The sequence below is a fragment of the Micromys minutus genome, assembly GCF_963924665.1.
Source record: "Micromys minutus genome assembly, chromosome: 8".
Classification (NCBI taxonomy): domain Eukaryota; kingdom Metazoa; phylum Chordata; class Mammalia; order Rodentia; family Muridae; genus Micromys; species Micromys minutus.
This window is the reverse complement of record NC_137977.1, coordinates 31,087,692-31,115,545: the sequence shown is the minus strand read 5'-3', so window position 1 is coordinate 31,115,545 and position 27,854 is coordinate 31,087,692. Positions and strand designations below refer to the sequence as shown.

Below are 27,854 nucleotides of genomic sequence, written 5' to 3'. Positions count from 1 at the left end.
TAGATACACAGATAGTAGATACATAGATAGATAGATACATACATACACACACACACACATACATTGATACATAGATACATAGATACATAGATGCAAAGCACTGATGACATTGCTCAATTGCTCAAGAGGTAAACGTACTTGCCATGCAAGATTGGTGGCTTGAGTTTGAGCCCTAGAACCACCGAAAGGTAGGACAAAACTGACTCTTTTTGGTAGTCCTTGGGATCCACATAGCAGGACCGTGACACAAATTCCTCCCATGCATCCTACACATCACACACACGGTAAAATAACTAAACAAATGTTAAAATAAGCTATGAAGTAGTAAAAGAAAACAGGAGGCGTGAATTTCAAGTACATATGTGCACATACACATGAACCCATACAGAGACGCACATACAGATGACTGTATTTTGAAGTGTCAGTACACAAAAGGTTGCCTTAGGAAACAGCTTTATGGTTGAGAACAGGCTTTGGACTCAGTCAGATGTGGAATTTGCATCTTTGTGAGGCATTTGCTAGCTTTCTGATGTTAAGGAAATGTTTCACCTCTCTGGAATTCAGTGGTCTTCGTCTGAAATGAGACTCACAGTGATCCCTGTATGGAATGTCGGAGCTACAGTGCTCTAAAAACTGGATGTGCTTACACGGCGACTCCCTGGAGCTTCCAAACCCTTAAGACTTTCTGAAATGCAGCTAACTCCTACAGTGAAATATCAATAATTGAAATCATCTGACCTTCACCTCTTTATAATTAATTTGCTGCTCTTTCTCCTTAAGATTCATAAGGCTTTGCGGCCTTCCTAGGCATCTTATGATATGTACATTGTGTGAAACCTTCAGTTTGTAAGACTGTAATACGAAGGCTCTAGTTATATCCTGATATAGTCAGGATAGTCTTTTAACAGTCAAACAATGGCGATGGGCTCTCTGGGCATGCAGAATGATGTACCTTCCCAATTCTGTATCCTCATGAGCTCCCACATCGGCACTGTTGAACACATGTGGGTCTCATTTACAACTTTCTTAGCCATATGCTACAATCGCATTTTTAAATTCCATTTGTGGGGTGAAGGCTTTATGGAAGACACTGTGCTATACAGTTGTGAATGTGCCTAGGGTAATCCACGTCGAGCATGGGACAGCTCTGTCCTTTTCTTACCACATGAATGTGCCTTGTTTGCAATACACTCTTCAACCTCTAACCATAAACATCTGCCCTTTTTGGAATTATCAGTCAGGAAGACAGCAGCTGGGACACCTGTATATGCTTGAGTGATGACACATTGGATTAAACAGACACGCCCACTAAGTGTGAAATAGATCTGCCAATATACCTTTAATATTATGCAATAAAATGCACCTTCCCAACAAACTCAGAAATTGCAAACTAAGCCCATGTGAACCCATGAGTCTACTCATTGCACATATGGCCTGTTCCCCGAAGAGGTATGTTTGAATAGAATGCTTTTTAAAAAGTGTATTGGCTAAGGGAAAATTTAATTCATATGCTAAAGTATGTCAGGCATCTGAGCTCCAGCATTCAGCTAATCATTATCTTGAATTGTGCATTTAATCAAGTTCCTTCATTTAATCCAAGTATTTATCTCACAGTCTAGTATCCCATTTTAAGGAAAGCCTTCACCTCATATTTCTTTTGGTTAGTACCTACTTTTGTGAGATCCGATGAAGAGAGTCAGAAAATCGAATCTAATTTGGGCGGTTGAATACCAGGAGGAATCGGGAAGACTGCGTAGACTGTTGCCTTCATTTACATAGCTTTGTCCAGGAGACATTTTCACCTTACTTTTACATCTGTTATTTGCATTTTCTTTTGCTTAAATTGAAAGGGAATGAATGGTATTAAATTAAATGAAAGCATGCATGTGAGCGAACACACACACACACACACACACACACACACACACACACACGAAGTCAGTGTATTACAGTGACTGTATTGGACAGATTCTGCATGTCTGCTTGGTAGGGAAGAATGGTTTGCCATTCTCTCTTGATACAGAGCCAGCATGTGATAGAGTTTATTTGTCCAGACCTGGGCATCAGGTGTAATAGCATCATGCATTCTGTTTCTTTGACCCTAGCTTTTATATCCCCATCGTTGCTCATTCACTCACTTTGCAGATATAAATTAAAAGTGGAGATGGAAGATTAGATGTGTCTGGGCTCATGTGGGCTTTGTCAAATGTAGTTTCTCTCCCTCTTAGAACATAGTGAATCATGACAGAGATATAAATGACCTGTAGTTAAATATTCAACACTTGTGAGATTTCAATTCTGTTGTTGGCTCTGCTAGCAGATGAGGCTTGGCAAACTGACTTCTCCCTTTTTCTTATTAGTGTGCATTAAAATTAGTTAGCAATACAAATCTGTCAAAGAAACATTATCAATCTGTGCTTATAGCCTTTTATTTGTGATTTTGACTAATGTTAAGTAAAGTTTCTTACTTAATACAACAACAGTCTCCTAAGGGCTTCCTTTTCCCTTCTTTTTCTTATTCACATTCTTCCTAAACTCTATCCTGGGCATTTTACAAGAAGAGATTATACAAAAATCCCATTTTTCCCCCTGACACTTGTTAAGTGAATGAAAAGAATTTAGCTGTCTGGATGCCACTGAGACTTGTTATATGATGTAACTAAAACTTGACATTCTAAATCTAATCAATGTGTATGGTAGGAATTAGGCTGAAATTGAACTATCAAAATGTATCAATATTTTTGTATTCATTCTATTCAATGGAACAGTCTAGTTTGTCTTAACTTTGTATCCTTTATTAGGTGAATACCATCTTCACAATTCCATTCAGTACATGAAGGGCATCCAAGCTCTTATAATGAAAGCAGCCATGCCTTTAAAGCAAAGGTCACCAGCATGGATGTTGTTAGAAGCTTGGACATTTCCTTGAAGAAATGATAGGAAAAAGAGAATTGTGAGACAGAGGTAAATTGTGGATTTGTGTTTATCATCTCAGTGTTTTAAAAGCTCTTTGCTCAAAAATAAGGATCTCAAATTTATGTGCTAGAATATGAATACTGAAAGTTATGGTGTGTTGAGCTGTGTTTTATTTTTATTTACTTTATGTGTGTGACTACACTGTTGCTGTCTTCAGACACACGAGAAGAAGCATCAGATCCCATTACAGATGGTTGCGAGCCACCATGTGGTTCATGTGGTTGCTGAGAATTGAACTCAGGACCTCTGGAAGAATAGCCAGTGCTCTAACCACTGAGCCAGCCTTGGTGCATTTTTTTGTTTAAGATTTATTTATTTTATGTGGATTGCTGTTCTGCCTGCACATCTGTGCAAAGGTGCCAGATCCGTTAGAACTGGAGTTACAGACAGTTGTGAGCTTTCAGGTGGGTGCTGGGAGTTGAACCTGGATCCTCTGGAAGAACAGCCACTGCTCTTAACCACTGAGCCATCTCTCCAGCCCTATGGTGCATTTTGTTAAAAGAGAGTTTTTTGTATATTGACACTGTGCACGGCTCATGGCCTGGTAACTCCACAAACCAGGAGAATATGAGCATCTTAGTTTACTTTCTATTAGGGTGATAAAACTCTGGGACCAAAAGCGACTTGGGAATGAAGGCAATTACTTCATCTCACAGCATACTTACTGACCTGCTTGGCCTGCTTGTCTATACAGCCTGGACCACACGCCCAGAGTGGCACCACCCATGATGATATGGGCCCTCCCAAATCAGTCATTAATCAAGAAAACATCCTACTTGCCTACAAGCCAATTCCTTTCCCTCTTCTAGAAATGTGTGGGTCTGTGTCAAGCTGATAAAGCCAGCCAGCACAAATAAGAATGCAGAAAAATGAGCAAAACTCTTGGAAAAATAGTGACCAGTCACAGACCTTTAGGCTGATCTCTCTAGTGGGGACAAAGGTAGGAAGATGCAAGCCCCCACTTCAGCTCCTATTTTTTAAAAACTATTTTAGCTGGGGATATTGATATATGCCTTTGATCCCAGCACTCGGGAGGCAAAGCAGGTAGATCTTTGTGGGTTCGAGACCAGCCTGGCCTACATAGTTTCAGGACAGCCAGGGATACTTAGCGCAAGCCCATCTTGGAAAAACAAAAACAAAAACAAAAGCAATACTGTATTTGTTATGTGTAATTTCAGCTACCACCTTTGCTCCAGGAAGTGGTTTGCTGCTAGCCCCGCTTCCTTTTTTTCTCTGTTCTTGCTTTAGGAAGTGAGCCCACACTACCAGCTCCCACCTGGCTTTTCTTGAATCCTCAGACAAAAGACGCATATACCATTTGTTCCTTTACAACTTGCCTTCTTGGCACAGCTGCTGGGCACTGATAACTCCTGCCTGTGAAAGCATGCCTTTACCAACATATTATCTCTGACTCTCTGCCTGCCCTAAACTTCAGTTGCTAGCCCTTAGCCCTTATCAAACATCCCTGGCCACCCACCTATAGTGGTGACCCAGGCCCCTGCTCCTCCCACCCCAAGACCTCACATGGTTGCTGTGATCTTCTCCCTCCATAGCATGGCAGAATCCCCCTCTCCTTCTTTGCAGCTCCTTTTCCTCTGATATACAGAGTATCTAAATGTGACTCCCACTATGTTAGAGGAACCTTTGTATTATTTTTCATTCTGTCTAGACTGTTGTATAGCCCTTTCTGTTCGCCCCCTTGCCAACACACTGCTATTTGGTTTTGTTTTGTTTTGAGGCAGGGTCTCTACATAGCCTTGGCTGTCATAGAACTCACTAGGTAGATAAGGCTGTCCTCGAACTCAAAAAGATCCATGCCAGAGTTGGCTTTATTTGTTCATGACGGACATTCTGACCGGAGTGAGATGGAGTGTCAGTGTAATTTTATTCACATTGCTCTGATAACTAGTGATGTTGACTATTTCCTCATGTGTTCATTGTTCATATGTATTTTATTGTTCATATGTATCTTTAGAGAGCTGCCTTCTTATTTAATTAGTCTAATTATGATTGTATTATTCCCTACCATATTGTTTAGCTATTTAACCCATACCATTTGCATCTATCTGGGTTAACAATGAGGCCTCCCTTTTATGACCAAAGTCACAGGAGTGAATCTATCCTACTAGGGTGTGAACAGATCAAGAATGGGAGAGTTTGCTTGTTTCTGGGTCTACTGGACACCTTATCCAAGGTTCATTCACTCACTGAACCTCTCTCAGTCATTATTCCAATTTGGATCCTCTCAACGAACATTTATTGAACAAATGGGTGGATAATCTTCTTTTAGAGGCTGTAAAAATCATGGGAAAATGCCAAGTTGCCTAATGAGAAATTCCTTATGTACCGTACAACAAAATACATATGTTTTTATTATGCGTGGTATTGAGTTCCACAAAAGACATTTCCACGAGAGTATATAATATGTCTTGAGCGTATGTTCCCCATAAGTCCCCTGCTTCTCCATTTTTGTTTTTGTTTTGTTTTGGTTTGGTTTTTGGTCTTCTGCTGTCTTTTGGTCCAATTTTTGAGAATATCCACAGTTACTGCCCATCTGTTGCTGACCATTGTTGGGGAGTTGGACTACAGGCAGTCTGTAAGTCACCAATAAATTCCCTTACTATATGGAGACTACCTTTGGTTCTGTGACTCTAGAAAACCCTTACTAGTGCAGCTATCATGGGTGCGGACTCATTCATATACCTACAGATAAACTGGCTGATGGCTGATCTAACAGGGACAGGGGAGCAACAGATTCACAACTCTTATGCTCCAGAAGGCTAGATCAGCCAGATTCCCATAGTAGTGGCACATGTGTAAGGAAAATCATAAAAGAAAACCCTAGAGGAGGTAAACCATACTTATGAGTTAAGTTATGCACTGAACTCTGAGTTTTAGGTAAAAGGCCTTTACAAGCCTATCTTTGCGTAGGAGACAGAAAGCTCACTTGATGGCGAATCTCTTTGTAGCTGTCATTAGACATCTAGTACCTAGAATGAAGTTTGACATATAGTGAATAATAACTATTTCTTTGACAAATAAGGATGGAGTATAAAATGATATTAATTTGATACTGTTGTCTCAATCATCTAAAGAAATGGTCAATTTAAAAAGTATCTTTATTAGGAAGGTAGTTCAAAATTGATTTTCATTTCTTATTTGTTTGTTTGTTTTCCTGACTTCTTTAACTCTCTAAATTACTACAAGTAAATCTATTTGTGAACTACAGTTAGCTTTTATTCCCATATCATATAGCTATTGTATTCATCATTTTTGTGTCAAAAGTACATTAAAAGACACACCAGAAGAGGGCATCAGATCCCATTACAGATGGTTGTGAGCCACCCTGTGGTTGCTGGGAATTGAACTCAGGAATTTTGGAAGAACAGCCAGTGCTCTTAACCACTGAGCCATCTCTCTAGCTCCAAGTACATTAAAAGAAAGAAGGATTATTTTGGCTTCAAGGACTTAGTCTGACTTGGTACAGCAGCTCAGATCAGGGCAGTGGAAGCATGTGGTAGAGGCTTTTCACATTGTAGTAGACCAGGAAGCAGAGGGAATCTGAGCCAGGGGTTGACAGCAGTCTTCAGTGGCCTAACCTAGAGACTTCTAGCTAGCCTGTACCTCCTGAAACTTCTATGATCTTCTCAAACAGTACCACCAGCTAGGGAAGAAGTGATCAAGACATGAACTAGAATACCCTATTGCCACCAATGCTAGCATGGTGGAAAATAGTATCATATGAGCTGTCTGAGTAAGGGGACAAAATTTTGTATTTTGGAAGTGAGAGAAAAAAACAATATAATATGTAAATAATAAAATAAGTAAAAACTAAAGTTTTCAAATGTTTAGACAAAGTTTATTATAATTTAGTTATTAAGTATACTTCTTCATGCTCATGTGTTGAAGTTTTAGTCCCTGTATTGTAGGTCCAGTCATCCACAAATGGGTCATTTGTGAGAGCTCTAGATTGTTCCATTGACTGGCAGCATGATCGGGAAATTACAGGAGTATGAGTGTATGTGTGTGTGTGTGTGTGTGTGTGTGTGTGTGTGTGTGTGTGTGTGTATGTGTGTGTGTGTGTGTCTGTCTGTCTTGGCTGAAGAAGACTGGTCACTGGAGACAAGCCTTTGAAGAGAGTATTTAGCCCTGAGACTTTTTCTTTACCTCTTTTGGCTTCTTGGTTGCAATGCTATGAGCAGTCCCTGCCATACTTTCTGTTGCCATGGTATTCTGCCTAACCATAGCCTGGATATACAAAGCCACTGTGCTTGAAGTAAACCATGGAAACCCTGAGCTAAAATAAATCTTTCCTCCTTTAAATTGCTTCTCTGGTATCTGTCACAGTGATGGAAAATCTAACATGCAAAAAGTCTCTGCAAACTTCCCCTTGAGCCAAAGGTACTATCATTAGATACACTGCTGTCACATAATGCTACAGACTGGGAAGATTTGGAAGGAACAGAAATTTACTTCTTAGAGTTCTCGAGACTTGGAAATACAAGATCAAGTTACCAGTAGGATTGGAGCCCAGAGAAGACCACCATGTTACCACATCCTCTGAGGAGGAGTGCTGCATCCACCCAATGGAAACACAGTGGAGCAGAGAGTTCCACTGTAACTCCAAGCCTTCCTATACAGGCAGCAATTTTATTTAAAGGGACAGAACTCCCCTGAAGCCATACTTCTTAAAGTTCCATAGGGGATTAAAGTTTATCATGAGCTTTTGAGAGGACTCCATCATGGTAGCCTTCCTTATAGGAGGGCTATGCAGAGTCTGGTGGTGTTTCTAAAGAGCCCCATTCCTCATAATTGAAGAAATCAAAATAAGCAGTTTAGAACATGGCAGTTAAGTCATGGATCCTGAAAGCCTCAAGGCCCATAAGAATATGAAACATAAGCAGGCAGGCAGAAAGGAACAGAGGAAGTAAATGAGGGGGGAAGTAAAGGAAAAGAGGGAGGAAGAAAAGAAGGAGAGAAAAGTTATTTTCTAGAGCAGGATATTAAATTGTGTGTTCGGAGAGCTATAAAGAAGCTGAAAGATATTGATCCAAATATCATTAGGAAGTCCTATGAAAGCATTATAACTTAATTAGAATATGTACTCAGTATTTTTGGTAAAAAAAATTCTTTGACTCTGTTTTAATTTAAGAAAAAAATGGGGGCAAAGCATGACAGCATATGTCTTTAATCCCAGCACTCAGAGGGCAGAGGCAAGAGGATCTTTGGGTTTGAAGTCAGCTTGGTCTACAGAGTGGGTTCCAGGAGAGCCAGGGTTATACAGAGAAACTCTGTCTCAAACAAAACAAAACAACAAAGAAAAATGCTCTTTCTTGTTAGGACTAATATTCATAACACTTGACAGTGGGGATTATTAACTGTATATTGGGGAGCATTTTACAGACTCCAGATGTATAAAATGTTAGTGCTGTGGCTGTTTAATTAAAAAAAAAAAAGTCCAGAGATTTCCAGGGATGGGAGACTGGGCAGGGGAGAGTGTTGCTGATGTGAAACTGTAGTTATAAACCAACCGGGTAAGAATGTTCTCCATTTTCTATCCTGAAACAGCCACACCACCTCTGCTTTTTACTTCATTTGTTCCTTAATTGAGGCTCACCCATGAATGGAGCTGATAAGGCCAGAAGTGTTGATGATTCGGAAATGAGAAAGATCAATATCAGGACAGGAGTTAGAAAGTAAGATTTAAGAGGATGCCCCGGCAATGGGCAAAGAGACCCTTTTTGTTGGTGGTCTTCTATCAGTCAGGGGCAGAGCAGATGGTAGTCCTTTGTTCATCCTAACTTGATGCCTGCCTTGGTATCCAACACTGCTTTATGTTTATAATTCATACACATCAAATCCAGGCAGTGCAGTGTGGAAGGAGAAAGACAGAAACCTGTGGGCCACCATGCCACCCACAGACCTGCCTGCCAGTGCACTGCACAGAAGGGCCACAGACACCTGCTTGTTGACAAGCCATGCAGTGCAGATGGAGGATATTATGGGATGGAGGCTGTCTGCCACATGGCCAGCCTGGAGCAGGGACCACCACCATGTGTAAGTGTGTGGTGGCCAGATGGGAGAGAAAGGGAAGTGGACCATCTTGAACATTATGGAGAGAGATGGAACCAGAGACTTGAGTAGAGAGAAGTAGCCTGTTAGTGGCTAGCCCTGCCACCTGGAGCCATGGTGAGGTCTCAGCCAGAGCTGCACCTGAGGGGTATGTCTGAGTCCACTTCATGGCTATGCAGTGGCAGGGGACTGTGTTGATGTCTGTGCTCATATTACCACTAGAGAACATGGACATGTACCTGTCCAGGTCCGCCACTGGGGACCGCTTGGATGCTCAGGGTCTGTGCAGAGCTGACCCGGCCCCTCACTGGATGCAGCTGGTGCTCTGAAGAGTTGGCCCCATCCCTCACTGCTGGCAGCACTTGCATAAGTAGGCACCATACCTCACCCCAGCAGCACAGAGCCAACCCTGGTGTACAGGTGAGCTAGCCCAGAGGGTGAGAGCCCAAGAGCTGGCCCCACCACTAGTCTGACCTGAGGTGGCATGGTTATGGAAATGTCTCTTCCATCCCCTCACCACCTATGGCAGCCAAGAGAGCTGAGCCTGGAGTCATGTGAGCAGGTGTCCCTGCCCCTCTCTGTCTGCAGCACTCAGGAGAGCAGGGCCCTATACCTGGGAAACACAGTGGAGCTGGCCCTGAGGGTGAAGGCAGTGGCGAGCCAGCTTCAAGTGTGTGAGTGCAGGAGAGCTGGCCCAGCCCCTCACAGAGTGCAGCACTTAGATGAACAGGCCTCAGACCTTGACTGGGAAGCACAGTGGAGCTGGCCCTGGAGTCATGCCTGCTGGTGAGCCAGCCCTGAGGGCATGAGAGCAGAAGAACTGACCCTGCCTCCTGCTGATCCTGGCATTGGTGGCGCAGTCAGAGCAGTGCTGGAGAGCTCCCTGTGGTGGTGTAGATGAGAGAGAGCTGGAGGCCTGACCACCTAGGTCTACATCTATGGCTCTGAGATGGTCCACCCCAAAATCTTTATCATCTGCAAATGGTTGGGACTCATGAAAGGGCAATCCTGTGGATCCAAAACTACAGGATCTCCATGACACAGGCCAATAACAGGATAACTGGGAGAGGATCTCCTGGTGAGGATCTAATTATTGATGGTGTCACAGAAGCCAAAGATCTCAAACCAGACAAATAAGTCACTGCAATGAACATTTGTGAGACGTATAGATACAGGAATATACCTTGGGACACACTATGACATACTGTAGCTTCCATGATGATGAAGTTTTCTATGCTTTGTTGTTGGTGGTGGTGTTGGTGTTGGTGGTGTTGGTATTGGTGGTGTTGGTGGTGTTGGTATGTGCATGTGTGCGTGCATGCATTTTGGGGGAGGTTACAAGCACAAAGAGCAGATATGAGGGTACAGGGAGATGAGCAGGATTTTGGTGCATGATGTGAAACTCACAAAGAATCAATAAAGAATTAAAAAATAAAAAGACAAGACGAGCAAATGGTTAACGCTCCAATCAGGGAGGAAGAGCAAGGGTGGAGAATTATGGGCATGAGCTTGACAGCAGTAATAAGAAACATCGGGCTGGGTAGAAGCTTTACACTGACATAGGGAGAGTAAATCCGGCTGGAGAATAAAGAGCAGAAAGGATACTTTTCCTGCAGACTAGCAACAAGGCAAGCATGTCTGCTCTGCTCACGTCATCATTGTATTGGCATTGCAAGCCAGAGTAAGTAGGTAAGAAAAAGAAATAGAAGTCATCCATTTAAAGAAGTAAAACTATACCTTTCTTTGCACAAGATATTATCCTGCATGTAGACAACTAAGACATAGAAAAAAGATTAGAGAAGATTTTAGGAAATAAAATCAATATACCATAAATTAGTTTGTTTTTATATGTTGGCAATGAATTATCTGAAAATTAAATGCATTGAACCTATTTCCATTAGATCAATTTTTAAAAAGAAAAAGCCAGGCAGCGGTGACACACACCTATAATTCCAACCCTCGAGTAACAGGGGCAGGCAGATCTCTGAGTTTGAGGCCAGCTGGTCTGCAGAATGAGTTCATGATAGCCAGGGCTAAAAATTCTATCTCAACAGAGAGAGGTAGGGAAGAAAAGGGAGGAGGAGGAAGAGGGGGAGGAAGAACAGGAGGAGAAATAAAATACATAGTAATAAATTTAATGAGAGACATATAAAACAGTTTAAAAACAGTTTCATGAAATCAAAAGACCCAAGTAAATGAAAGACACCCCCCATATGTGGGTCAGCAGGCTTAATATTAAGAGCTAAATTTCTCCAAATTCTGGTCTCTTTACATACCAGCAGCTTGATTCCAAAAATTCATGTTGAAACACAAGAGGCTTAGAACAGCCAAAGCAACCCTGAACAGAACAAATCAGACAACATTTTCTGTTTTTGAAACAGAAAACAACAACAAAAATACCCCCAAATTAATGAAGATCATGAAATACTGGCACAAAGATAGGCATAGAGACATATGGAATACATTTGCGACTATAAATAAACATACTTACAGTCAATTGGCTTTGACAAGGGTGCCAAAAACAATTTAGAGTGAGAAAAGAGTAACTTTTTCAATAAATAATGCCAGGATAACTGAATGTTTAATAAAATAAAGTGTAGGGAACTGAGACTATATCTCAACGATAGCGTGTAGGCTACCATGCACAAGGCCCTGGGTTTGAGCCCCAACAACACACACACAAACACACACACACACACACACACACACACAAATGTAATTCAACATGGATCACTATCTTCAACATAAATGCAAAACTACAAGATAATTAGGAGAACAATAAGCTATGTGATCTTATACTAGGCAATAGTTTATTGACTATTACAACAAATTTGTAGTGCTTTCTTTTCCCTGTAACAAAATGCCCAACATAAACCAGAGTGCGGAAAGGGCTTGGGCTCACAGTTTCAGAGATCCCAGTCCATAACTATGGGCTCTGCTGATTCTGAACTCTTGGAAGGCAGAAGATCATGGCAGCAGAAACCTGTTGAGGAAGAGGAAACTGATCACTTTATGATAGATAGGAAGCAGAGAGAATAAGAGAGCTAAAGAGAAAGAATGAACAAATTAAGATATGTATTTCAAAGACACGTACCCAGGGATTTATTGCCTCCAAACAAGCCTACCTTCTGTAGTTCTTCACCCTCAAGAACACAAGAGCCTTGGGATCTCAATTTCTTCAAAACATGGAATTATTCTTGAAATGTGTTTTTATGCTCCTCTCAGGTATGGTAGCTAGGACTGAATTTACTTCTTATTACTTGTTATTGCTTGCTCTTGTTATTCAATTAAATGTTTAAACTCTCCTCTATATGTCTTTACAGAAAGACATTTTTGCTCTGTTCAACTTTGTCCTTGTTGTTGTACATGGTTTGAACTCTTGAGAACTTTACTCAGGGGGTCTTTCTTAGAGTATAAACTGTCTGAAGCTCTGAATAAAGTTGGCTATTGCATGAGACTTTAGTTCACCTAGTTTACTGGTTCCATTCTTCCAAGTCCCACAGCCTCTGGAGTCATGGAACCATCTTTTCATACTCCATTTCTTCCTTTTGTTTTCCCCTCTGCTGCTGGAGCTAAAACTCAGGGCTGCCACTTCTAATCAAGTGCTGTGTTTTTAGAGTTACCTTTAAACTTTGGTTTACATGTATTAAATATTTTTGATACATGAATTGTAATGTCAACAAAGCATTAAAATATAACTTACAGCATAACATGATACAAAGCTATATACTTTTGAGAAAAACACCTGTGCTAGAGTACATGAAATGGTTTAGACTTGAATCATATCATTCAGTTAGTTATTACAATACTTGGGAGATGCTGTGAAGAGCAGAGGGAGAGGGAAGGATTCAAATGGCTGGAAGAGAAGGGAAAGAATTGGAAATTACTATGATTATTAGACTCCACTGTAGGCTTATATTTTTCAAAACCTACTTTTAATAAGAATTCTCAATTACATCGACTCCCCCTGGCTTCTAGCCCACTATCCAAAGGCAGGGGAGAAAAGATGGTAAATAGGACAAGGAGATGTGGACCTGTTTAGCAGTTCTTTGAGTGATTCCAATCTTCCTTGGTAAGGATTACAGCATTCCAGTTTAGTAGTGTCAGGATATCAAACAGAAATCAGCACTGTGGCATGATCCAGCAGAAACCACCAGTCCTCCGCCTCCAAAATGGCATGAGTCAGCAGAAATGACCAGGACTAGCCAGAATGACTTTTGAAGTTCTCTGCCATGTCTTCCTCAACAAAGTGAAGATCAGCGAAGACTGAAGACCAACAACGTGTCTCAAGGCTAGCTAGGCAAGCACTCTGTCACTGTCTATTGAGTTCTATTTATACGCTCTCCAAACTTCACATGTTCTTCCACCAGTCTTGCTCCAGCAAAACACCTTGTGAGTCTGCATCACGTGACAAGGTAAAAGACTTCCACTTCCCTCCATTTACAGAAACTGTAATTAAAGTTAGCTTTTTAAAAAAGATTTTATTACATTTCCTTATTTTATCTGTGTGTACATGACAAGGAGCCTGTACATGCCATGAAACGCACAAGTCAGAGGACAACTTGACGGGAGTCAGTTCTGTCTTCCAGCCATGTGAACTGGAGGATGGAACATGGGTCATCAGCCATGATGGTGGTTACCTTTCCTAGATAAGCTTCATGCCAGCCTTGAAGTTGGACTTTGGCAAAAAGCAACAAATTCAGTTTGGACATGGTTTTATGATAATGGTCCTCAATGAAACTGTTTAAAACAATATTGGCTTAAAATAGAATTGAACAATACAAACAAAACACAAGGGCATGAGGAAGGGTAAAGCAGAAGATTTGAGAGCATTTGCTTAGAGGGGTAAGTTTGATCTTTTGACAGCTGTGCAAACCAATTAAGAAAGCCTGGGAGAAGGCAAGAGCCTATTCCTCATGTCTCAGTGTGTCCCAATAGGAAGCCCCCACCACTGAAGTCTATTCCTGAATATTTTGTGGTCTCAGAGCCTGGAAAAGTGACTTTCTTTTGCTCCAGACCCTCCTTCATCTCAGCTTGGCACAATTCCATTTTTCATTAGTTATATAAAGTACACGGATCACTCCTTTGTCCTTCTCCCTTTATAGTGCTAGAGATCAGAACCCAGTACACTGAACCTGCTCAGTGAGTTCTCTTATCTGATCTCCATCTCTGGAGCCCATCTGCCTGTGGTCCTTTTTTAGCTGTCCCCATAATGCATTCAAGCTAAAGGAGCAATGGGATGATTCTGTTTTAGCCCACAGGGCTCCAGAAATAACAGTGGCAGGCATTTGGAATTCATTTAATTTCAGAATATTCAAAATTTTACTAGAGCTTTCTTCCCACATCTACTTAATACATATTTTTGTTTTCCACTGACACAGGTAGATACTCCTAGAATGACTTAAATCTCTCCTTTTTAAAAAAAATCCTGGGGGTTTCCAAATCTCTAATCTCCATTGATCAGTTTTTTTCCTCACAGAGAAGAATCTGATGTTGTTTAAAGAGATCTGGAGTGCAGCGGAATACACGAAAGGTTCTTAGGACATTGATAATGACAGAGATACCTATTTGGTCTCTAAAATAATCTCACTGTGGGTAGTTTTCAAAACATCCCGCAAGGAGCAAAACTCAAATTGGAAATTCCCACCGACAGTGGCAGGGATGTTGGTAGAGAATGACTCTAGGCAATTGGAATGTGTGTGTCTGGTGTGAGGCAGCCCATGAAAGCCATGGGGGAGTACACCAGCGCTCGCTTTCCTCAGGTTTGTTTGCAGTTGGAAAGAAAGATTTTTGTTTGTTCTCTGTGTGAGATTTCATCTGGAAATAGTTTTCAAATACTTGTTTTCTTAGAAATTTTAAACATTGACCAAACAAATTATGTAGGGCATTCCGGCTATGTCTCAGCAGTAAGCCACGGAACCTAAGGCAGGGTAGTCTACAGAAGGGGGCCTAGCCACAGTGGACAGGTCTCACCACTACACGGGCTTAGGGGAATATACTTCTCAAAGTTATCTGCAAATGCCTTTTCACATTTTCTATCTTTGACCTATCTGTGCCATGTAAATGGTTTCTCTTCTGGAGGTCACCAGTGATCTCTAGGAGCAAACATTTTATTGTCAACTCTGCTAGCCTCTCTCTGGCATCCTACACAGGTCGTTACCCTTCTAGAAATAGCAGCTCCACCACAGTGCTGTCAGATCCGCAGCTGGTCTGGTCCTCTCTGAGTCTTCTTCCTTAGTCTTGTTGGATTCTTTACTATTGTTGTTGTTGTTATTGTTATTATTATTTGTTTACATCCCAAACATTGCTTCCCCTCCCAGTCCCCCCTTAGAGTTCTTCCCCCTCCCTAGCTATGAAAAACAAGGACGTCTTGTTCTAACTAGCCTGGAAATATGGCAGCATCTCTGGTGAGTCTTTGGGACTGAGCTCTGCACTCTCTATTCTCTCCTGGGGTGAATGCATATATCCTGGCTTTCAGCATCAACTATAAACTTTATGTTGGAGACAGTCAAATCGTCACCATACCCCCAATCCTCCCTGACCTCAAGACTCTGATGGCCAGCTGTATCTCCTTATGTGCCAAACAGGAAATTCAATTTTGCTTATTTATTTACTGAATTCTTTTGTCATTATCAAGTTTGACCCCATAGTCTCACATATGCTGGGCAAATGCACTACCACTAAGATATCTCCTCTGCTCCCAGAAACTCAAATTTAATACATCCAAGACAGAACCCTTGGTTCCTTACAATGTTGTCCTCTCTTGGTTCAGTCTCCAAACTGGTAATCATCCATGACTTTCTCCCTCTGTCTTATGACCTATATCCAAGTATACTAAAATCCAAGAGGAATTTTCTTTGGCTTGCTTTTCATGTCATTCAGTGGGAATGAACCTTTGGTGATGTGAATGAGAATGGTCCTTATAGGCTCCTATGTTCAAGTACATTTTCCCCATTTGGTGGAACTGTTTGGGAAGGATTAGGAGGTGTGGCCTTGCAGGTGTGTCACTGAGGTTAGGCTTTATAGTTTCAAGACTCATGTCATTCCTGGTGTTCTCTTTCTGTTTCCTGCTTGTGGATCAAGATGTGAGCTCTCAGGTATTCTGGTTACCAGGCCCTTACTTCACCATCATAGGCTCCACCTCTCTGACACTGTAAACCCAATTAAATGCTTTTGTTCATAAGTTGCCTTGACTATGGTATCTTATCACAGTTATGGGAAAGAAACTAATATAACAACTAGTTTTGAAAATGTAAATTGTACAAATGAAAATATATGAATTAGGTCTTGTCTCTGCCCTGCTGAGCATGATTTATAATGACTATTACCAACTTCTCCCATTGATATTTTCTAGCATGTTCCATCACATTGTCCACCTTTAACTGACAGTTCAAATTTACTAACATAGAGGGTCACAATGTTTCCTAGCCTGGCCTTGAACTCAGTCTTACTGCATGCAGGAGCACCTTAATTTCTGGGAGTACACTGCAGTCCACTATGTCTGAATGTCCTAAGGCATTTACTCTTGGTGTTTCCCCTACCTGGTCAGGACTTTCCCACCCCAGCTGACAATCAAAACAATCCCCTACAGATATAACTACAGGACAACCTGATCTAGGTAGTTCATCATTGACACTTTCCAGATGATTCCAGGTTGTGTCAAGATGGCAGTTGAAACTAACCAGTATACCTTCTTTTCCACCCAAATTTCTGCCTAATCTCTTTGTATAGATTCTCCTGCATGTGTCTTTTTATCCATTGCCTCTACATAACTCAGTAGCCCTTTCCTGGACTGTAATAGTCCAATTAGCTTATCCATTTTCTACTTTCAACTTACCCCATCTACTGCTGCCAGACAGTGATGGAGTCACCTCTGATACACCTGATAATATTACAGGTGGTAATATTGTCCTAGAAATAGTCTCTAGACTCAGGGCTGGAAAGTTAGATCAGTAGTTAAGAGCACTGGCTGTTCTTCCAAGGGATCTAGGTTCAATTCCCAACAACCACATGGCAGCTCACAATTTTGTGTAAATCCAGCTCCAGGGAATTCAAGACATACACATGTCGCCAGAACACTCATACACATAAAACAAAAGAAAATAAAAAGGAAATATCCTTGGGAATATAGAATATGTCATTTCTTAGTATAGTTAATGACATTGCTTTTCATCTTTTTCGTCTTCTTTAGGAGCAAATTATGCTTTCACTTGGTTAGACAGTAAACAAAGGCATTTGGCTTTGGTAGATGTACTGGCTGACTTTGTGAGTCAACTTGACACAAGCTGAGAATGCACCCTCCCTTGAGGAAATGCCTCCATGAGATCCAGCTGTAAGGCATTTTCTCAATTAGTGATCAAGGGGGAGGGCTCAGCCTATTGTGGGTGGTGCTATCACTTGGTTGGTAGTCCTGGGTTCTATAAGAAACAAGCTGAGCAAACCAGGGAAAGCAAGCCAGTAAGCAGCATCCCTCCATGGCCTCTGCATCAGCTCCTGCCTCCAAGTTCTTGCCCTGTGTGAGTTCCTGTCCTGACTTTCTTTGGTGATGAACAGTGATATGGAAGTGTAAGCTGAATAAACCCTTTCCTCCCCAACTTGCTTCTTGGCCATGATGCTTTGTGCAGGAATAGAAACTCAGACTAAGACAGTAGTACTTACCATTTGTTTAATTAATTTTTTTTTTACATTTTCTTTCATGTTATATGTATACAGGTTGAGCATTTGTAATCTGAAAATCTGAAATCCCCCGAAATTGAAGCTTTTGAAAAGAGACACTGTGTTTAAAAAAGTGGGGGTAGATTTTGAGTCTGGGAGGGGCTCAGGTGTTTGAGTACTTGTTTGGGAGGAACCAAATAAAAGCAGGCGTGATGCTGTATACCTGTAATCTTAGCACTTGGGAGGCAGAAGAAAAAATTTACATGTATAGAGTCTCAACACTGATCACAAATAAACTGCTTTGTTGTTAAAAAAATTTACAAATCTGAGGCCTGTTTGTGTATCATAAAACTTTTCTCAAAATGACAAAACAAAACAAAAAGCCCAAACAAACAAAACCAAAACAAGAGGACCAGATCATGTCTTGGACTTTCATCTTAAGGAGACTCAAACTGTAGTTTGTAGAATAGTCCAAATTCAGAAAACTCTAAAATCTGACACACACCCAGTCCTACGGGGCGAGTTCAGGAAGTTTTTTCTAAGTTAAATATCATGTCTTCCTAACCCCTCCCCACATGGAAGGTTCGGCAATCTGGCAGTACCCCAGAAAGAGCTACAAATTCTTCATCCCGGCCCAGTCTCTGTTAGGAAATAAATGAGTTAAACAGGAAAGGGATGAGTAAGAACACATATGCAAATGTGGCCCCTTTGTGCCATCTTAAGACAAAAATAAACATCCTATTTGAGTTTTTAAAAATAGACTTTGGATTGGAACAATACACTGGCTGTTTCATAGAAGGCTTCAGGAAATGACAAGGTCTGCCTAGAGGTGGAGATGTTTTCTTCCCATTGTTTGAGGAGAGACTGGCGAGGTTTCTTAAGCAGTAATGCAGCCCTCCTGTTTGAAAGGATCTCAGATTCAGTGCAACTTTTTCACACCAGTCCTCTCCTCGCCATTTATTTTATTCTATTGCAACAGGTTCTCATTAAGTTGGACCGGATGGTCTTGAACTCACTGTGCAGCAGAAGCAGGCCTTGGAAGTGTGATCATCTTGCTTTCAAGCTGTAACTACAAGCCAGGGTCATCACCCACCAGGCTTGGAAGACTTTTAACTTTATTTAGAAAAGACTTCAGGTAGCCCCTCTTTTCCAGAGCATTCACCGTGTACACCAAGAGTTTCGTCCTAAGGGAACTTGAAACCTGATTGGACATTAACAGTCCTTTTGAGCTTTTCTAATTAATATTCCAACCTCCAGAAAGAATATTTGTTTATGACTGGTTTTTACTATTTAACCAAGCCTAGCCTCGAACTCATGTCACCAGCCTGTGGTAGGCGCTGGAATTTGCTGCTAAACTGGGTCGAGGTGTGTGTTTTTAATGAAGGCAGGGAGGTTGGAAGGACTGGAGCACTCGAGTGTCTTAAATCTTTCAAGGGCTAGGCATGTTTTATCTTGGTTATGGACGTGTAGAGAATGCACTCTGCCCTAGCCACGTAAAGTGAGAGCCTGACTTAGACTAATCAGGGAAAATGACCGCCCCACACTCTTGTAAAATCTTAATGTAGCGTGAGATCCGCTCGGCGCTGGCTGGTGTACGATGTTCAGGTTTGCCTTGACCTTATTGAATCATGGAAAGCGGCTCGTAACAGGGAAGGTTTTTTCAATTTCCTGCACGATTACTCAGGTGGCTTTTCCTGTTTCTTCTCTCTCTTCTGGACCTGGGTCCTGTAATTACTCTAGCAGAGACCTGGAAGGATGCCTGCTCTCCCGGCACGGTCTCCTCTGCTCCCTCCCCCCACCCCTTTCTCCTCCTGGCCCCGCCTCCGCCGCGCAGCCCTTAGCCAGCAGCTAGACAGCTGTGTTCAATCAGAAACCACTTACAACTCCAGACGATTCAAAGGGGGAAACTTCGGCGTGAAGTGCTGCTCGGCTCCAGCTCTCTTCAGCTCTCTCCTCCGGGGAACCCAAGGCACAGATCCTCCTCGCACCGGTGCCCAGGCTTCTCCAGGCTTCTCCCGGAGGGTGCCCGAGCTCTGCTGGGCGCCGGCGCAAACTGCCCGCCCGCCGGGTAATGGGAATCTGCGTGGTACCGTAGGAGGGGCGAGGCGGCACGGAGGGTGGCATCGCCCCGGGACTCCGCGGTGGGCGCGCGGGCGGGTCCCGGCGCCGGTTCGGCCGCTGCAGCTGCTGTGAGCGCAACCCGAAGCCCAGCCTGCCGCAGCTATGGCTCGCTGGTGAGATTCCAGCCGGACTTTCCGTGCCGAGCTTCTCCATCCTTTCTGGCCTCGCTGCTGTCCTGGGTGAAAATGGCTGTCTAGACTGTAATGTGCTGGCGGGGAGCAAGCCCAGGCTATTCAGCCTAAGCTCCTAAGCTCCGAGGTCTGGGGACGAGCCCGGCTCTGAAAAGTGCAAGCATGAATTCTGGAGTTGCGGTGAAATATGGAAACGACGCCTCAGCGGAGCTGAGCGAGGTAAGGAACTGCTGAGGTCCGAAGCTCGGGTTTCGGTGCCTCGGCTTCCCGCATCCATCCCAGGCTTTCCCCCACCCCACCTCTCGTGAGTCTAGAAGCATCGCAACTGAAGATTGATGGATTTTCCGGATCTTGTTTTAACTTGTGTTACTCAGGATCTGACCTGAACTGGCTTGATATTTCGCTGAGAGGCGCAGAAAAGAAACAACTCTCTCCCCATCCACCCATGCTTTTTTATTCCCAAGAGTCCGGACCCCAGTCCCTTCGCTCCCTCATCCTGTATTCATCTACTACATTCCTTGTAGCAGTCGGAACGCTATGCTTAAAGCCTGGGCAACTAACTTGGGGTGGGGTGGGGGGGAGGCTGGGACTGTGGTGGTGCTGGAGACCCGGAAAGAACAGATTACTAAACCTCTTACTTGCCTCCCACGTGTGCCGCGTTTACTAGGGTTCAGGCAAGGTGGTTCCTTCCTGGGTAGAGATGAATGACCTGCTCGATGGAGGGGGGGGTGGGGAGGAAGGACATCAAAGCTGCTTGGAACTTTATTTCCTGCCAGGGTCTGGACTCCTGTGTCTTTGAGGCCACATTTGCAATTCCTGGGCTTACTCTGAAGCGTTAAGAGACCCGCTTTGAAATTGAATAAAGCTGCATCAAACAGTATGCAAATATGTGAGCAGTAAGTTTCCCAAAGCCACGTTTTTGGGGGGGAAATGGTTTTAGGGATGTATGCCCTCCCATGCAGTATAGTTTTAGGGATGCCTGCCACCATGTGATAAATGAAAAGTGCCAGGAAACCTATAAAACTGGAGGTTCCAAGGAATTTGAGGTCTATGTGCTTGCTTCAGGCCCTTTGGGGGTCCCTCTTAACATCTTGCCTGGGTATGGTGGCCCAAGTCTCAAAGCTCACCTGTGCCTCTTAAAGGTTCAAGAGACTGAAGAGAGGAAGGGGGAATAGGAGGAGAGAAAAATGAGCTGGAAGCAGGCATTGGTGATGTCAGAAACATCAGGAAAAATGGAAAGATGCCACTCTTGCAGAGGAACTGTTGATGAGGAAATCCAGGGACGAGTTTAGTAAAACCCTAGAGTGCCGTGGGAATAATCAAACGTGAAGGAGTAACCCCGTTTGGCGCCCCACATCATACCTCTGTGCCATGACTGCCTTAGTTTGGAACAGCATCTTGAGGTGTTAGTTGTAGGAAACAGACCTGTCCTAAGCCCCGTGTTTACACCCCTGTCATATGGAAGGCTACAGAAATGAGGGTATCATTTTCAAATGGAAGTGAGAGAGGAGACCTGAGGAACTAGGTGAGTTTTGCCAGTTTTATATTTAGGGCAAGGTCTCCAATCTGAACGAGAATCCAGAGTCATGCTTCAGAACTAACCCATCCAAGAAACATTCCGCTGAGATTCTAGGACCAATAATGAAGATCACTAACGGTTATCTCCTGGAGAGGATTTTTGACAGCCCCTTTTGTTCAGTCTCTATCAGCTTTAACTGTCATCTAGAAGTGCTTTGTTGAAGGGGCTAGAAAGAGTGTAACACAGCACGGAGATACGGTTTTATTTGAATAGCAGAAGCATTGCCAATGAGTGCATAGCAAGAGCTCAGAGTTTGGGGCACTGGGGCTGCTCGTTTTTTTGGACTAGCTGTATTTATTGATCTTTGTAAAGGTTTTGAGTAAATGAAAGGGTTGATGGTGCTCTGTGGTCTCCCATTGGCTGGAAAAAAAAAATCGTACTTAACATTACATGGCATGTTCTTGTCCTCAAAGAAATCACCATGTTTTCTGCCAACTGTGTTCTCATCAGAATTCCTGTTCCTGTCCTCTGGATGTGTCCATTCAGATTTTTACTCTCCTTGGAACCAGTTCTGGGTCCCATGACCTAGTTCTTCTGCCCCCATCCAGTTCCCTCTCCACACACACACACCATCTACGTCCTGTGTTATCTTGAAGGTTAGATAATTGCCATAACCAATAAATGAGAGTATCTTCACTTCTAGAGTTGTTTAGAAACTTGGTAGTGTAAGAAAGGGGCATGCGGTCCATTCCTGTGAACCCTGAATGGCAGTTCAATTTATGTGGATAATGACGTTGACAATTACTCTTTTTATAACATCCATAAATACTCTTATTTATTTGTATTTCTCATGCCGGGTCTTCAGAATTTCTTCTCTTCCCTATTTTGTTGGTGGTGGTGTTTGTTTTAACACTGGTTTTCCTTTGATGCACTGCTAGGCAGCTCTCTCCTACCTCACCTGGAAGCATGGCTAATAAAACACTCGGGGTTTCCCTTTTATATTCCGTATCACCCTGGAGCGTGGAGGCAGTCTGGAGGTCACTGGAGGGGTCAAATGCTGGGTCAGATGCCTGCTATTCACCCACCATTTGTGAAACAGTGAGGTCTCTGAAAAAAACTGCTCTCCCAGTGTAATCAACAAGAGGTCTCCTTCTTGGGATTCACTCCTTCAGAAGTCTTCTGGCTATAGCCACGGGAGGCGCTCTTTGACAATAATGTTGATACTGAGTAACTTTTGTTAGTTTCTAGATGAAATGAAACAGGCTAACACCCTAGTGGGAGCAGCAATCCTTTCTTTGGTGACCAATGTGGGTATTGTTCTCTTTGTACAGCCCTGGAGACAACCGTGGTAGTTTGACTACCCGGTCTGAGGTTGGGAGACCTAGGGCTGAATGTTCACCATTGGTTGCTCTCCAAGTGTAAGGAATAAGATGGAAGGAAACAGGAAATTCCTCAACGTGTCCCTTTTATCTCTTTACATTGACTTGTGATCCTTTAGTTTGAATCATGGCATTTCTAGATCCTGTGAATTGATTACAGAGAGTAAATTGCCACTAACTATGAACATTCAATCATACATGCAGTAAGCATTGAGAAGCACCAATTGCTGATTTGATCTGTTCCCCACCCCAGTCAAAGACTGCAGAAATGTTTTTATTTTCTTTATTGTGAGGTTAAAGAACGATTTCAGCATCAACCAAATTCAAAATGCCTCAAAAATTAAGCAATGCATGGTCGGTGGCCTCTTGCTCCCAAATCAGGAAACAGAATGATCAGAATGGCCACACTTCCAGTAGCATTAAATTAATTCTGCCAAAGCAGAATCTGTCAAGGGAGAGCTTTGGTATCTTCCTCATTGGCTGGAGTTTGGGCCAGCAATTAGCTCTGTCTCTGAAGAACTTGTGGGGCCAGTGGGGCCAGTGGGGAGTGAAACTCATTTCCCAATCTGTCATTCTGCTTGGCTCTTAAACATATTCAGACTTTGGGAAGAAAATGTTTTGTGATGCAACAGAATCGAGACTTGACTCAAGTTCACTCACCCTTGAGGAATAGCTGTCCGTTTGGTCTGCCTGCCTGGTAGATAGCCACCTATTTATGTGGAAACATCAAAATGTGTTTTTGAAGTTTCCAATTTCCTAGGTAATCCTTAAAGCCTCTGGAGACAAAGAACTGCTATTTTCTTAAGGAATTTTCTAAAGCAATGGATTTGTATTCCTTGCACTTTTAACATGACTTAAACAATGAAGGGGCAGAAAGTCTCCATCACTACTTTGCAAAGACAGCTTGCTGCTGAGGCGAAGAGGGTTTCTGTCTCTTCAAAGCGTCCTTCATCTGTTCTGTCCACTGGAGTAGAACACAGTACTTCAGGCGTCCCTCTTTTACTTGCTGTGCGACATCTGAATGCCTGTAAGTTTATTGACAACCAATTACGACACTGACTTGTATGGAAGAAAGTCATTCCTTGCATAAATGACTTTGTGTGACGATGGGTATGTAGCCATTTTCGTGGATATGCTTGCTCTCCACTGCAGATTAATTACATCAATATTGCAGGCGGCTTGAAAGGTTTCCCCACGCTCTGTATTTTGCATGCCTCTGTCTTTATAGAATCACATGGCATGGGCATAAATTGCTTAGTGCTGATCCTAGACCACAAACAATACAGCCATGCCAAGACATAATATGGAGTCCTGGCACATAGGTGGTTGTCCTACAGATGTTCAAGTTGATGGATAAACTACTGCTTTCCTCCCTGGACCAGAGGTTGGCTTGGTGATACTGTACCCATGTCCAGGCAGATATATAACTGTAGACACATGTATGAATAAAATAAAATCATTTTTAAAACATAGCAATCTTGTTCATGGTAGAGCTCTTTGGCAACACAATTGTTTGGATTATTTAGGACTGTGACCAGAGCAAGAGGCTTAACCACATGGCTAACAGGTTGTGCTTGCCTCAGAGTTGGCAAAGCAGTTCACTTCTCTTCCATACAGCTCTCTTCATTTGCTGCTTGAGGGTTTCTTTTGTATTGGCAGGACTGGCTATATGCTTCTGAGTTTCTCTTTGGGGAGGTGGGGTATGGAGAGTTTGAGAGAAGCTCTTGAGGAGCCCGGGTTAGTCCGGATTTTCCTATGTGGCCTCTTGACTTCACATCTTGGAATTATAAGCATGTGCCACCATACCCAGTTTGTGCAGTGCTGAGGGTCAAAACCAGGGGTGTGTGCATTTGAGCTCCATCCCCAGCTCTGCTGCCAGATCTTTAGGGTTGGCAAGAGGTTGCTTTTTTGTTTGGGACAGTTGTGTGGCTAGCCCGAAGTAAAAGTAGTGAGGAAATGGATTCCACATCTCCTAGAGGGAGGTGACAGAGAGCATATATAATCCACCCCAGAGGCCACAAAATGACAGAGCCTGTCTGGGCCTGGGTCCCATAATCCTGATGTCTGGTAGCAGTTGCAGTGGTTTTATGTTTTAATTTTTCTTTTAGAGACTTGTAGTGACTAGCATTTTCTAAGCACTGCCCAGAGAATTAGGCATGCTGAATTGGAAAGAAAAGTTCCCGGAGAGACATTGTCACAGTCATGATACAGATGCAGAAATGAGACATTTTAGAAAGAGATATACATACATACATACATACATACATACATACATACATACATATAAATACACATACACACATACACACACACACACATACACACACACTTACACACACACACATACACACACACTTACACACACACATACACACACACACTTACACACACACACATACACACACACACATACACACACACTTACACACACACATACACACACACACACACACTTACACACACACACATACACACACACACTTACACACACACACACTTACACACACACACATACACACACACACTTACACACACATACACACACACACTTACACACACACACATACACACACACACACTTACACACACATACACACACACTTACACACACACTTACACACACACACACATACACACACACTTACACACACACATACACACACACACTTACACACACACACTTACACACACACACATACACACACACACACACACACACACACACACACACATCAGGCTGGAGAGATAGCCTCAGTGAACTATATTCACCACTCAAGCCTGATGACTGGGTTCAGTCTCTAGAACCCACCATGGAAGACTTAATTCCTGAAAGTTAAAGCTTCTCTGATTTCCACACTTCTGCATATAGACATGGTTACACACAATCTGAAAAGGTGACAAATCTCATTGAGGTTGAGCAGCCCGGGAAAGGGAAGCTCTGACGTGAGCCGAGGCTGTCTTCCTCTACAGTGGCACCGTTCAGAGCTGTTTCCTTTCAATAGTTTCTGTTACAGTGCTGAGCTTTGGCTCACATGCTCTTAGAAGGGAGCATTTTGTTTAATAAACCTGTTTAACTCGATTTGTATTGTAATCCCGAGCCATGCTCAGATATGTGTTTTTGATAACAAGGAAATGGATATGGTTAGAATAAAGGGCCTTCCAGAGGCTGAAGAATTCCAGGCATTGAGTTTCCAGAGCCTGAAAACAGATGCAGATAAGAGCGGAATGATCTCCATTTAACAGAGGAGATAGAAACAGCAGCCCTTGGCTGCACCCAGGTATCTGAGGACTACTGCTTTGATATTTGAGGCACTGTCACCAGGACTCCTACCTCCCCTGCAGGCAGAACTCCAGTTCCTGCATTAGAGTTGGCTAAATCACTGTGGGCAGAGGGTGATGAGTCTGGTGAGGTTGGCAGCTAAGGCTTCGTGTATCTATGGTGTACAAACTGTCACTGTGAGGCCATGACTCAAACCCAGTGGAAGAACAGTGCATGGTACCAAAGACATGGTGCCTGTGGCTGTAACCAGGTAGATGTCAAAGTAACAGGGGAAAGGAGGAGGTGTGATATAAGAACAGGTTGGCTGGTTACAGATTAGGCTGGTGACAGGCAAAGTGTCAGGGAGGGAGGAGAGGGGGAGAAAGAGAAGGAGAGAGAGGGAGAGAAGTGGGGAGGGAGAGAGAGAAGGGGGGGGAGAAAGGGGGAGAGAATGAATATTGATTTCTGGGCCCAGTGTAGGCTTTTAATTCCTACCCAACCCAAGACTGTTTTAATCCTAAGGAAAGTGCCTGTTGGTACAAGACTTGAGATGCCAGGTGCATGAGTGGGCAGACTTACTTGGAGTAGAGGATGCCGTAGTGTGCTACTTAGGAAATAAAGCCTTTAGTGAATAGTGGTGATTTCCCCAGTGCCACTCTCAAGGAAGACTTCCTCTTAGGAGAGGAGGCAGCTGGAAAGCCTAATCCACACTCACACACTCAGGGAAACATTCATCTGTTGATGAACACATCCTGAAAAGCAGGGTTATGTGTAATGTATTACTTACACCCTGGGAGAGGAGTTTGCATTGGCATACTTCTAGAACTGAACAAGACTATCAATATATAAATGAATAAATACATAAAGATCCAAATTAGTAGGGTATAGGTTATTTATGAGGGGATGTCATGACACATCTCATACATGGTTGTGTGGTGTTTATTTGTTTGTTGCTTTTTTGAACAGTGCCATCCCTTATTGAACCAAACTCCCAATAGTGCTCTATCATTCTCTGAAGAAAAGTTACTTGGATTGTACAAGCAAGTTACACTAGCAAATATCACATATGCCACAGAGCTTCCCTGCCCGTCTGATGAGTGTCCTTTATCCCTTGCTGACTGAAAACAAGTAAAGTTATTATGTAGGAGAGAGAATTTTTTTTTTTTTGAAGGCTTGCATTGTCATAATGAGTGACTAAGAGTGTGTCTGTGCAAATCCTTCAGGATACTGCTTAAGTCAGCAATGATGTTAAAGCCTGGAGAAGGAAAGCCCCTTAGGGAGAAGGAACCCAAATTAGCCACTATTGATTCATAAAGAAAGCTGTAGGTTTGGCTCATTGACTTTGCAGTAAAAGCTTGGTTGGTTGGGAAGTGCTGTGCTTGGCAGCATGTCATGAGACGGATCTCCTGGTCATGAGATGTTATGAGTGTTTGGATGCCTGGGAAGACAAATGGGTGAGAGCCCAAAAGTTCCCGTGTTTGATGAATGGTAAATAGAAGTGTTTACAAAGCCTCATAGCATGTGTATGTCAGTTATCCCCAGCTGGACTTAGGAAATGTACTAGAGTAAGTTATCAAGGGGAAGAATGCCAACATGGAAGGAAAATGCCCTGCAGTTAGGAAAGCAACAACATCCCCGCTTGGCTGATTGGAGAGTGTGGGGATAATTGCTTGCCATTGCTTTCCTGTGAATTGTATTTCCTGTTTGCAGAGCATCCTGGGTTTCCTTGGGCTCTTTGTTTT

General features: G+C 42.9%; 1 protein-coding gene across 2 annotated transcripts in view; it reads left to right on the top strand.

The window, feature by feature from the left end:
• The window catches only part of MCC (MCC regulator of WNT signaling pathway), a gene marked incomplete at its 5' end in the record, with an annotated part of 375,431 nt that overhangs the window by 120,125 nt on the left and 227,452 nt on the right, over window positions 1–27,854 (top strand). The window contains one exon of one of the 2 annotated variants that reach the window (XM_080920143.1): window positions 20,052–20,174. The exons of the other annotated variant lie outside the window; for it this stretch is intronic. Within the exon in view, the coding sequence (XP_080776269.1) occupies window positions 20,118–20,174 (57 nt within the window). Of the gene's footprint in view, window positions 1–20,051; window positions 20,175–27,854 lie in introns of those variants that run through there. 2 annotated transcript variants of the gene reach the window in all.